We start from the raw sequence: 13,270 nt of genomic DNA on the forward strand, positions 1-13,270 counted from the left end.
AAAATCATAACCACCAAAAAGGGTGGGCCTCATGGACTCTTGCTAATATGAAAGAAATGAATTTATCAGGTAAGTTCTTACATAAATTATGTTGTCTTTCATGTAATTAGCAAGAGTCCATGAGCTAGTGACGTATGGGATAATGAATACCCAAGATGTGGATCTTTCCACGCAAGAGTCACTAGAGAGGGAGGGATAAAATAAAGACAGCCAATTCCTGCTGAAAATAATCCACACCCAAAATAAAGTTTAATGAAAACATAAGCAGAAGATTCAAACTGAAACCGCTGCCTGAAGTACTTTTCTACCAAAAACTGCTTCAGAAGAAGAAAACACATCAAAATGGTAGAATTTAGTAAAAGTATGCAAAGAGGACCAAGTTGCTGCTTTGCAAATCTGATCAACCGAAGCCTCATTCCTAAACGCCCAGGAAGTAGAAACTGACCTAGTAGAATGAGCTGTAATCCTATGAGGCAGAGTTTTACCCGACTCGACATAAGCATGGTGAATTAAGGATTTCAACCAAGATGCCAAAGAAATGGCAGAAGCTTTCTGACCTTTTCTAGAACCGGAAAAGATGACAAATAGACTAGAAGTCTTTCGGAAAGAGTTAGTAGCTTCAACATAATATTTCAAAGCTCTAACAACATCCAAAGAATGCAACGATTTCTCCTTAGAATTCTTAGGATTAGGACATAATGAAGGAACCACAATTTCTCTACTAATGTTGTTGGAATTCACAACCTTAGGTAAAAATTCAAAAGAAGTTCGCAACACCGCCTTATCCTGATGAAAAATCAGAAAAGGAGACTCACAAGAAAGAGCAGATAATTCAGAGACTCTTCTGGCAGAAGAGATGGCCAAAAGGAACAAAACTTTCCAAGAAAGTAATTTAATGTCCAATGAATGCATGGGTTCAAAAGGAGGAGCTTGAAGAGCCCTCAGAACCAAATTCAAACTCCAAGGAGGAGAAATAGACTTAATGACAGGTTTTATACGAACCAAAGCTTGTACAAAACAATGAATATCATGAAGATTAGCAATCTTTCTGTGAAAAAGAACAGAAAGAGCAGAGATTTGTCCTTTCAAGGAACTTGCGGACAAACCTTTATCTAAACCATCCTGAAGAAACTGTAAAATTCTCGGAATTCTAAAAGAATGCCAGGAAAAATGATGAGAAAGACACCAAGAAATATAAGTCTTCCAGACTCTATAATATATCTCTCTAGATACAGATTTACGAGCCTGTAACATAGTATTAATCACAGAGTCAGAGAAACCTCTTTGACCAAGAATCAAGCGTTCAATCTCCATACCTTTAAATTTAAGGATTTGAGATCCTGATGGAAGAAATGACCTTGCGACAGAAGGTCTGGTCTTAACGGAAGAGTCCACGGCTGGCAAGAGGCCATCCGGACAAGATCCGCATACCAAAACCTGTGAGGCCATGCTGGAGCTACCAGCAGAACAAACGAGCATTCCTTCAGAATCTTGGAGATTACTCTTGGAAGAAGAACTAGAGGCGGAAAGATATAGGCAGGATGATACTTCCAAGGAAGTGATAATGCATCCACTGCCTCCGTCTGAGGATCCCGGGATCTGGACAGATACCTGGGAAGTTTCTTGTTTAGATGAGAAGCCATCAGATCTATTTCTGGGAGTTCCCACATTTGAACAATCTGAAGAAATACCTCTGGGTGAAGAGACCATTCGCCCGGATGCAACGTTTGGCGACTGAGATAATCCGCTTCCCAATTGTCTATACCTGGGATATGAACCGCAGAGATTAGGCAGGAGCTGGATTCCGCCCAAACCAGAATTTGAGATACTTCTTTCATAGCCAGAGGACTGTGAGTCCCTCCTTGATGATTGATGTATGCCACAGTTGTGACATTGTCTGTCTGAAAACAAATGAACGACTCTCTCTTCAGAAGAGGCCAAGACTGAAGAGCTCTGAAAATTGCACGGAGTTCCAAAATATTGATCGGTAATCTCACCTCCTGAGATTCCCAAACCCCTTGTGCCGTCAGAGACCCCCACACAGCTCCCCAACCTGTAAGACTTGCATCTGTTGAGATTATAGTCCAGGTCGGAAGCCCCCTGAATTAAACGATGGTGATCTGTCCACCACGTCAGAGAATGTCGGACAATCGGTTTTAAAGATATTAATTGAGATATCTTTGTGTAATCCCTGCACCATTGGTTCAGTATACAGAGCTGAAGAGGTCGCATGTGAAAACGAGCAAAGGGGATCGCGTCCGATGCAGCACTCATAAGACCTAGAATTTCCATGCATAAGGCTACCGAAGGGAATGATTGTGACTGAAGGTTTCGACAAGCTGAAATCAATTTTAGACGTCTCTTGTCTGTCAAAGACAGAGTCATGGACACTGAATCTATCTGGAAACCTAAAAAGGTGACCCTTGTCTGAGGAATCAATGAACTTTTTAGTGAATTGATCCTCCAACCATGATCTTGAAGAAACAACACAAGTCGATTCGTATGAGATTTTGCTAAATGTGAAGACTGAGCAAGTACCAAGATATCGTCCAAATAAGGAAATACCACAATACCCTGTTCTCTGATTACAGACAGAAGGGCACTGAGAACCTTTGTAAAAATTCTTGGAGCTGTAGCTAGGCCAAACGGCAGAGCCACAAACTGGTAATGCTTGTCCAGGAAAGAGAATCTCAGGAACTGATAGTGAGCTGGATGAATCGGAATATGCAGATATGCATCCTGTAAATCTATTGTAGACATATAATGCCCTTGCTGAACAAAAGGCAAGATAGTCCTTACAGTTACCATTTTGAATGTTGGTATCCTTACATAACGATTCAATATTTTTAGATCCAGAACTGGTCTGAAGGAATTCTCCTTCTTGGGTACAATGAAGAGATTCGAATTAAACCCCAGCCCCTGTTCCAAAACTGGAACTGGCATAATTACTCCAGCCAACTGTAGATCTGAAACACATTTCAGAAATGCTTGAGCTTTCACTGGGTTTACTGGGACACGGGAAAGAAAAAACATAATTTATGCTTACCTGATAAATTCCTTTCTTCTGTTGTGTGATCAGTCCACGGGTCATCATTACTTCTGGGATATTATCTGCTCCCCTACAGGAAGTGCAAGAGGATTCACCCAGCAGAGTTGCTATATAGCTCCTCCCCTCTACGTCACCTCCAGTCATTCGACCAAAGACCAACGAGAAAGGAGAAGCCAAGGGTGTAGTGGTGACTGAATTATAATTTAAAAAATATGTACCTGCCTTAAAAAACAGGGTGGGCCGTGGACTGATCACACAACAGAAGAAAGGAATTTATCAGGTAAGCATAAATTATGTTTTCTTCTGTTATGTGTGATCAGTCCACGGGTCATCATTACTTCTGGGATACCAATACCAAAGCAAAAGTACACGGATGACGGGAGGGATAGGCAGGCTCATTATACAGAAGGAACCACTGCCTGAAGAACCTTTCTCCCAAAAATAGCCTCCGAAGAAGCAAAAGTGTCAAATTTGTAAAATTTGGAAAAAGTATGAAGCGAAGACCAAGTTGCAGCCTTGCAAATCTGTTCAACAGAGGCCTCATTCTTAAAGGCCCAAGTGGAAGCCACAGCTCTAGTGGAATGAGCTGTAATTCTTTCAGGAGGCTGCTGTCCAGCAGTCTCATAGGCTAAACGTATTATGCTACGAAGCCAAAAAGAGAGAGAGGTAGCAGAAGCTTTTTGACCTCTCCTCTGTCCAGAATAAACGACAAACAGGGAAGAAGTTTGGCGAAAATCTTTAGTTGCCTGCAAGTAGAACTTGAGGGCACGAACTACATCCAGATTGTGTAGAAGACGTTCCTTCTTTGAAGAAGGATTTGGACACAAGGATGGAACAACAATCTCTTGATTGATATTCCTGTTAGAGACAACCTTAGGTAAGAACCCAGGTTTAGTACGCAGAACTACCTTGTCTGAGTGAAAGATCAGATAAGGAGAATCACAAAGTAGGGCTGATAACTCAGAGACTCTTCGAGCCGAGGAAATAGCCATTAAAAATAGAACTTTCCAAGATAACAATTTTATATCAATGGAATGAAGGGGTTCAAACGGAACACCCTGTAAAACGTTAAGAACTAAGTTTAAACTCCATGGCGGAGCAACAGTTTTAAACACAGGCTTGATCCTAGCTAAAGCCTGACAAAAGGCCTGGATGTCTGAATTTTCTGACAGACGCCTGTGTAACAAGATGGACAGAGCTGAGATCTGTCCCTTTAATGAGCTAGCCGATAAACCCTTTTCTAAACCTTCTTGTAGAAAAGACAATATCCTAGGAATCCTAACCTTACTCCAGAAGTAATCTTTGGATTCACACCAGTATAGGTATTTACGCCATATTTTATGGTAAATCTTTCTGGTAACAGGCTTCCTAGCCTGTATCAGGGTATCAATAACCGACTCAGAAAAACCACGTTTCGATAAAATCAAGCGTTCAATTTCCAAGCAGTCAGCTTCAGAGAAGTTAGACTTTGATGTTTGAATGGACCCTGAATCAGAAGGTCCTGTCTTAGAGGTAGAGACCAAGGCGGACAGGATGACATGTCCACTAGATCTGCATACCAAGTCCTGCGCGGCCATGCAGGCGCTATTAGAATCACTGATGCTCTCTCCTGTTTGATTTTGGCAATCAATCGAGGAAGCAGCGGGAAGGGTGGAAACACATAAGCCATCCTGAAGTTCCAAGGTGCTGTCAAGGCATCTATCAGAACCGCTCCCGGATCCCTGGATCTGGATCCGTAGCGAGGAAGTTTGGCGTTCTGGCGAGACGCCATGAGATCTATCTCTGGTTTGCCCCAACGTCGAAGTATTTGGGCAAAGACCTCCGGATGAAGTTCCCACTCCCCCGGATGAAGAGTCTGGCGACTCAAGAAATCCGCCTCCCAGTTCTCCACTCCCGGGATGTGGATTGCTGACAGGTGGCAAGAGTGAGACTCTGCCCAGCGAATTATCTTTGATACTTCTATCATTGCTAGGGAGCTTCTTGTCCCTCCCTGATGGTTGATGTAAGCTACAGTCGTGATGTTGTCCGACTGAAACCTGATGAACCCCCGAGTCTTTAACTGGGGCCAAGCTAGAAGGGCATTGAGAACTGCTCTCAATTCCAGAATGTTTATTGGCAGGAGACTTTCCTCCTGACTCCATTGTCCCTGAGCCTTCAGAGAATTCCAGACAGCGCCCCAACCTAGAAGGCTGGCGTCTGTTGTTACAATTGTCCAGTCCGGCCTGCTGAACGGCATCCCCCTGGACAGATGTGGCCGAGAAAGCCACCATAGAAGAGAGTTTCTGGTCTCTTGATCCAGATTCAGAGTGGGGGACAAATCTGAGTAATCCCCATTCCACTGACTCAGCATGCACAATTGCAGCGGTCTGAGATGTAGGCGTGCAAAGGGTACTATGTCCATTGCTGCTACCATTAAGCCGATCACCTCCATGCATTGAGCTACTGACGGGAGTTGAATGGAATGAAGGACACGGCATGCATTTAGAAGCTTTGTTAATCTGTCTTCTGTCAGATAAATCTTCATTTCTACAGAATCTATAAGAGTCCCCAAGAATGGAACCCTTGTGAGAGGCAAGAGAGAACTCTTCTTTACGTTCACTTTCCATCCATGCGACCTTAGAAATGCCAGAACTAACTCTGTATGAGACTTGGCAGTTTGAAAGCTTGAAGCTTGTATCAGAATGTCGTCTAGGTACGGAGCTACCGAAATTCCTCGCGGTCTCAGAACCGCTAGAAGGGCACCCAGAACCTTTGTGAAGATTCTTGGAGCCGTAGCCAATCCGAATGGAAGGGCTACAAACTGGTAATGCCTGTCTAAGAAGGCAAACCTTAGATATCGGTAATGATCTTTGTGAATCGGTATGTGAAGGTAAGCATCCTTTAAATCCACTGTGGTCATGTACTGACCCTCTTGGATCATGGGTAAGATTGTCCGAATAGTTTCCATTTTGAACGATGGAACTCTTAGGAATTTGTTTAGGATCTTTAAATCCAAGATTGGCCTGAAAGTTCCCTCTTTTTTGGGAACCACAAACAGGTTTGAGTAAAACCCTTGTCCTTGTTTCGACCGCGGAACCGGATGGATCACTCCCATTAATAATAGATCTTGTACACAGCGTAGAAACGCGTCTTTCTTTATTTGGTTTGTTGACAACCTTGACAGATGAAATCTCCCTCTTGGGGGAGATAATTTGAAGTCTAGAAGGTATCCCTGAGATATGATCTCTAGCGCCCAGGGATCCTGGACATCTCTTGCCCAAGCCTGGGCGAAGAGAGAGAGTCTGCCCCCCACTAGATCCGGTCCCGGATCGGGGGCCCTCGGTTCATGCTGTCTTAGGGGCAGCAGCAGGTTTTCTGGCCTGCTTGCCCTTATTCCAGGACTGGTTAGGTTTCCAGCCTTGTCTGTAACGAGCAACAGCTCCTTCCTGTTTTGGTGCAGTGGAAGTTGATGCTGCACCTGCTTTGAAATTCCGAAAGGGACGAAAATTAGACTGTCTAGCCTTAGCTTTGGCTTTGTCTTGAGGTAGAGCGTGGCCCTTACCTCCTGTAATGTCAGCGATAATTTCTTTCAAACCGGGCCCAAATAAAGTTTGCCCCTTGAAAGGTATATTAAGTAATTTGGACTTAGAAGTTACATCAGCCGACCAGGATTTTAGCCACAGCGCCCTACGTGCCTGAATGGCGAATCCTGAATTCTTAGCCGTAAGTTTGGTTAAATGTACTACGGCCTCCGAAATGAATGAATTAGCTAGTTTAAGGACTCTAAGCCTGTCCGTAATGTCGTCCAGCGTAGCGGAACTAAGGTTCTCTTCCAGAGACTCAATCCAAAATGCTGCCGCAGCCGTAATCGGCGCGATGCATGCAAGGGGTTGCAATATAAAACCTTGTTGAACAAACATTTTCTTAAGGTAACCCTCTAATTTTTTATCCATAGGATCTGAAAAAGCACAGCTATCCTCCACCGGGATAGTGGTGCGCTTAGCTAAAGTAGAAACTGCTCCCTCCACCTTAGGGACCGTTTGCCATAAGTCCCGTGTGGTGGCGTCTATTGGAAACATCTTTCTAAATATTGGAGGGGGTGAGAACGGCACACCGGGTCTATCCCACTCCTTAGTAACAATTTCAGTTAATCTCTTAGGTATAGGAAAAACGTCAGTACTCGCCGGTACCGCAAAGTATTTATCCAACCTACACATTTTCTCTGGTATTGCAACAGTGTTACAATCGTTAAGAGCCGCTAAAACCTCCCCTAGTAATACACGGAGGTTTTCCAATTTAAATTTAAAATTTGAAATATCTGAATCCAATCTGCTTGGATCAGAACCGTCACCTACAGAATGAAGCTCTCCGTCCTCATGCTCTGCAAGCTGTGACGCAGTATCAGACATGGCCCTAGAATTATCAGCGCACTCTGTTCTCACCCCAGAGTGATCACGCTTGCCTCTTAGTTCTGGTAACTTAGCCAAAACTTCAGTCATAACAGTAGCCATATCTTGTAATGTTATCTGTAATGGCTGCCCAGATGTACTAGGCGCCATAATATCACGCACCTCCCGGGCGGGAGACGCAGGTACTGACACGTGAGGCGAGTTAGACGGCATAACTCTCCCCTCGCTGTTTGGTGAAATTTGTTCAATTTGTACAGATTGGCTTTTATTTAAAGTAGCATCAATACAGTTAGTACATAAATTTCTATTGGGCTCCACCTTGGCATTGGAACAAATGACACAGGTATCTTCCTCTGAATCAGACATGTTTAACACACTAGCAATAAACATGCAACTTGGTTACAATCTTATTTAACAAAAACGTACTGTGCCTCAAAGAAGCACTAAACGAATAAATGACAGTTGAAATAATGAACTGAAAAACAGTTATAGCATCACTCTTTAAAAACAACACAACTTGTTAGCAAAGGTTTGTTCCCATTAGTAAAGCAACACTAATTAAATTTTAAACATAAAAATCACAGAGCAACGTTTTAAAACACAGTCACTACATAAATCTCACAGCTCTGCTGAGAGAATCTACCTCCCTTCAAAGAAGTTTGAAGACCCCTGAGTTCTGTTAGAGATGAACCGGATCATGCAGAAAATACAAGTGTAACTGACTGGAAATTTTTTGATGCGTAGCAAAGAGCGCCAAAAACGGCCCCTCCCCCTCACACACAGCAGTGAGAGAGAAACGAAACTGTCATAATCAAAACAAGCAAACTGCCAAGTGGAAAAATAATGCCCAAATATTTATTCACTCAGTACCTCAGAAATGCAAACGATTCTACATTCCAGCAAAAACGTTTAACATGAATTAAATACCTATTAAAAGGTTTAATGTACTTTTACAGAGTAATTCCGGTGAAATACCATCCCCAGAATACTGAAGTGTAGAGTATACATACATGTCATTATAACGGTATAGCAGGATTTTCTCATCAATTCCATTCAGAAAATAAAAACTGCTACATACCTCAATGCAGATTCAACTGCCCGCTGTCCCCTGATCTGAAGCTTTTACCTCCCTCAGATGGCCGAGAAACAGCAATATGATCTTAACTACTCCGGTTAAAATCATAAGAAAAACTCTGGTAGATTCTTCTTCAAACTCTGCCAGAGAAGTAATAACACGCTCCGGTGCTATTGTAAAATAACAAACTTTTGATTGAAGTTATAAAAACTAAGTATAATCACCATAGTCCTCTCACACCTCCTATCTAGTCTTTGGGTGCAAGAGAATGACTGGAGGTGACGTAGAGGGGAGGAGCTATATAGCAACTCTGCTGGGTGAATCCTCTTGCACTTCCTGTAGGGGAGCAGATAATATCCCAGAAGTAATGATGACCCGTGGACTGATCACACATAACAGAAGAAAATCTCTTTGCAGGAGGTCTTATCTTGAAACCAATTCTGTACCCTTCTGAAACAATGTTCTGAATCCAAAGATTGTGAACAGAATTGATCCAAATTTCTTTGAAAAAACGTAATCTGCCCCCTACCAGCTGAGCTGGAATGAGGGCCGCACCTTCATGTGGACTTAGAAGCTGGCTTTGCTTTTCTAGAAGGCTTGGATTTATTCCAGACTGGAGATGGTTTCCAAACTGAAACTGCTCCTGAGGATGAAGGATCAGGCTTTTGTTCTTTGTTGAAACGAAAGGAACGAAAACGATTATTAGCCCTGTTTTTACCTTTAGATTTTTTATCCTGTGGTAACAAAGTTCCTTTCCCACCAGTAACAGTTGAGATAATAGAATCCAACTGAGAACCAAATAATTTATTACCCTGGAAAGAAAGGGAAAGTAGAGTCGATTTAGAAGACATATCAGCATTCCAAGTTTTAAGCCATAAAGCTCTTCTAGCTAAAATAGCTAGAGACATAAACCTGACATCAACTCTGATAATATCAAAAATGGCATCACAGATAAAATTATTAGCATGTTGAAGAAGAAGAATAATATTATGAGAATCATGATCTGTTACTTGTTGCGCTAAAGTTTCCAACCAAAAAGTTGAAGCTGCAGCAACATCAGCCAATGATATAGCAGGTCTAAGAAGATTACCTGAACACAGATAAGCTTTTCTTAGAAAGGATTCAATTTTCCTATCTAAAGGATCCTTAAAGGAAGTACCATCTGCCGTAGGAATAGTAGTACGTTTAGCAAGGGTAGAAATAGCCCCATCAACTTTAGGGATTTTGTCCCAAAACTCTAATCTGTCGGACGGTACAGGATATAATTGCTTAAAACGTTTAGAAGGAGTAAATGAATTACCCAAATTATTCCATTCTCTGGAAATTACTTCAGAAATAGCACCAGGAACAGGAAAAACTTCTGGAATAACCACAGGAGATTTAAAGACCTTGTCTAAACGTTTAGACATAGTATCAAGAGGACCAGAATCCTCAATTTCTAATGCAATTAGGACTTCTTTAAGTAAAGAACGGATAAATTCCATTTTAAATAAATATGACGATTTATCAGCATCAACCTCTGAGACAGAATCCTCTGTATCAGAAGAATCATTAGAATCAGAATGATGATGTTCATTTAAAAATTCATCTGTATAAAGAGAAGTTTTAAAAGACTTTTTATGTTTACCAGAAGGAGGAATAACAGACATAGCCTTCTTAATGGATTCAGAAACAAAATCTCTTATGTTATCAGGAACACTCTGAACATTAGATGTTGATGGAACTGCAACAGGTAATGGTACTTTACTAAAGGAAATATTTTCTGCATTAACAAGTTTGTCATGACATTTAATACAAACAACAGCTGGAGGAACAACTACCAAAAGTTTACAGCAGATACACTTAGCTTTGGTAGTTCCAGCACCAGGCAGCGATTTTCCAGAAGTATCTTCTGACTCAGTTGCAACGTGGGACATCTTGCAATATGTAATAGAAAAAACAACATATAAAGCAAAATTGATCAAATTCCTTAAATGACAGTTTCAGGAATGGGAAAAAATGCCAGTGAACAAGCTTCTAGCAACCAGAAGCAATAAATAATGAGACTTAAATAAAGTGGAGACAAAATTGACGCCCACATTATTTGGCGCCTAAATGCTATTAGCACCAAAAATGACGCCACATCCGGAACGCCGACATTTTTGGCGCGAAAAACGTCAAAAATGACGCAACTTCCGGAGACACGTATGACGCCGGAAATAGGAAAACATTTTCGCGCCAAGAAAGTCTGCGCCAAGAATGATGCAATAAAATGAAGCATTTTCAGCCCCCGCGAGCCTAACAGCCCACAGGGAAGTCAAATTTTAAGGTAAGATAAAAATGATATATTCAAATGCATTATCCCAAATATGAAACTGACTGTCTGAAATAAGGAAATGTTGAACATCCTGAGTCAAGGCAAATAAATGTTTGAATACATATAGTTAGAACTTTATAAAAAAAGTGCCCAACCATAGCTTTAGAGTGTCACAGAAAATAAGACTTACTTACCCCAGGACACTCATCTACATGTTGTAGAAAGCCAAACCAGTACTGAAACGAAAATCAGCAGAGGTAATGGTATATATATATAAGAGTATATTGTCAATCTGAAAAGGGAGGTAAGAGATGAATCTCTACGACCGATAACAGAGAACCCATGAAATAGACCCCGTAGAAGGAGATCATTGAATTCAAACAGGCAATACTCTCCTCACATCCCTCTGACATTCACTGCACGCTGAGAGGAAATCCGGGCTCCAACCTGTTGCAGAGCGCATATCAACGTAGAATCTAGCACAAACTTACTTCACCACCTCCATAGGAGGCAAAGTTTGTAAAACTGATTTGTGGGTGTGGTGAGGGGTGTATTTATAGGCATTTTGAGGTTTGGGAAACTTTGCCCCTCCTGGTAGGAATGTATATCCCATACGTCACTAGCTCATGGACTCTTGCTAATTACATGAAAGAAAATACCAATTAAACGAAGAAAAATTAATAACAGGAGTAAATTAGAATGAAGTTGGGTTTCATATCCCTTTAACCTTTATGCCATCAACACTCACTATAATCCTTATGTAACAGAAAAAAACACTAATGAAACACTTATTTAAAGGGATAGGAAAGGCTTAATTAATCTTTTTGGACTTAATATCCCTTTAATGCAAATCCCTACAAATAACTATAATGTGAGATATAGTAAAACAAACTGTTCTAAATACATTAATATATATATATGTAACTTTACAACATCATCCATTAGGGAATGTGCTTTTATTTTGAAGGCAATTGGAATCACATAAAGAAAATATTTAGACAAAGGTCTCACCTTGCAGGGCTGTGGGTTTTAAGCACCAAATCCTTTTGAATTAATGTACTGACGGAAGACCAAGCAGTGTATTTATTAGCAGGGTCAGTCTGTAACAGAAGGGCGCAGAGTCACATGACATATCACAGTACTGTATACAATATACACATTACATATGCAGATCTTTTACAGAACCTCTTTAGTGTATTACACACAGATACTTGTAAGATGCAAACAATGAATGAAATAAGCTGCTTTACAGAATCTCTGCTTCTGAGAACAAAAACACACAAATAAATGTATTTAGCCTCCGTTTGGGAGCAGAGGGACATTACATTAAAACAGGTTATAAACGCCACTGTTTTCTATTGACTACTGTAGCTCTATCCTGAGCAATGTCAGCTATTTCTCCTAAACTGACTGTAATCACTTCCCTGATTATATCTATTTACTGTACTCCAGTGATAAGTCACTGGTTGTGGGGAGGGGGGTAAACATGGTGCTGTTAATTATTCCAGATGTCCTCAGTCATTTATGGTTAACTTTGTATTCTGCTGTACGTTGTGTGGGTGCCATGGTAACAACCTCATGTAAAGCTGCCTGGAGAAGAAGCATTGATGACTGATGGGTCCACACCATCTTGTAGCCTAAAACTAGGAACAGAACAAAGAGACTGGCTTCCTTCTCACCTGGTACCTAACTGTTACCCCAAACGCGACTGGTTCCCTCACAACGGGTACTTACTGTTACCCATGACACGACTGGTTCCCTCACACCTGGTACCTAACTGTTACCCATGACGCAACTGATTCTGCAACACCTGGTACTTACTGTTACCCCAGACTGTAGACATGACTGGTTCCCTCTCACCTGGTACCTACTGTTACTGCAGACATGACTGGTTACCTCTCACCTGGTACCTATTGTTACTCCAGATGTCACTGGATTTCCTATCACCTAGTACCTACTGTTACCCCAGACATGACTAGATTCCCTATAACCTGGTACCTACTGTTACCCCAGACATTACTGTATTCCTTATCACCTGGTGCATACAGTTGCCCAAGAGGTGACTGGAGTTCTCCTAAATCACTGTTATTAGTAAAAAGCTGGACAAGCACTAGACTAGATGAACCCAGGAACCTACAATGGAAGCGCCAATAATCAGAGAACGGTCTTGATGAAGAACAACATGTTACAGCCTTTTGAATATAAGTGGTCACACATTCTTACCAAGAAAAAAGTGAAGGAGCATCCTGACTGATTATTATTTGCTACTCAAGCATAAAGGGGATTTCTTGGGGGAAACTATATGGCTTGTCCCTTAAAGGGACACTAGTTTCAAGATTAAACTTTACTAATTAAGAGCGAGCACACGATCAAAAAATAAATAAAAATAAAATTCAATTTACTTCCATTATCAAAATGTGCACACTAAGCACCAGCTCCTACTGATCAGGCGCAAGAGTTCA

The 13,270-nt window shown here is 41.4% G+C and overlaps 1 protein-coding gene across 1 annotated transcript in view; it reads right to left on the reverse strand.

The window, feature by feature from the left end:
• MUS81 (MUS81 structure-specific endonuclease subunit) overlaps positions 1 to 13,270 on the reverse strand; it is a 491,008-nt gene that overhangs the window by 184,001 nt on the left and 293,737 nt on the right. Inside the window, 1 exon segment of the mRNA XM_053689244.1 lies at positions 11,820 to 11,908. Coding sequence (XP_053545219.1) covers positions 11,820 to 11,908 — 89 coding nt within the window.

The sequence above is a fragment of the Bombina bombina genome, chromosome 7 (genome assembly GCF_027579735.1).
Source record: "Bombina bombina isolate aBomBom1 chromosome 7, aBomBom1.pri, whole genome shotgun sequence".
Lineage (NCBI taxonomy): Eukaryota > Metazoa > Chordata > Amphibia > Anura > Bombinatoridae > Bombina > Bombina bombina.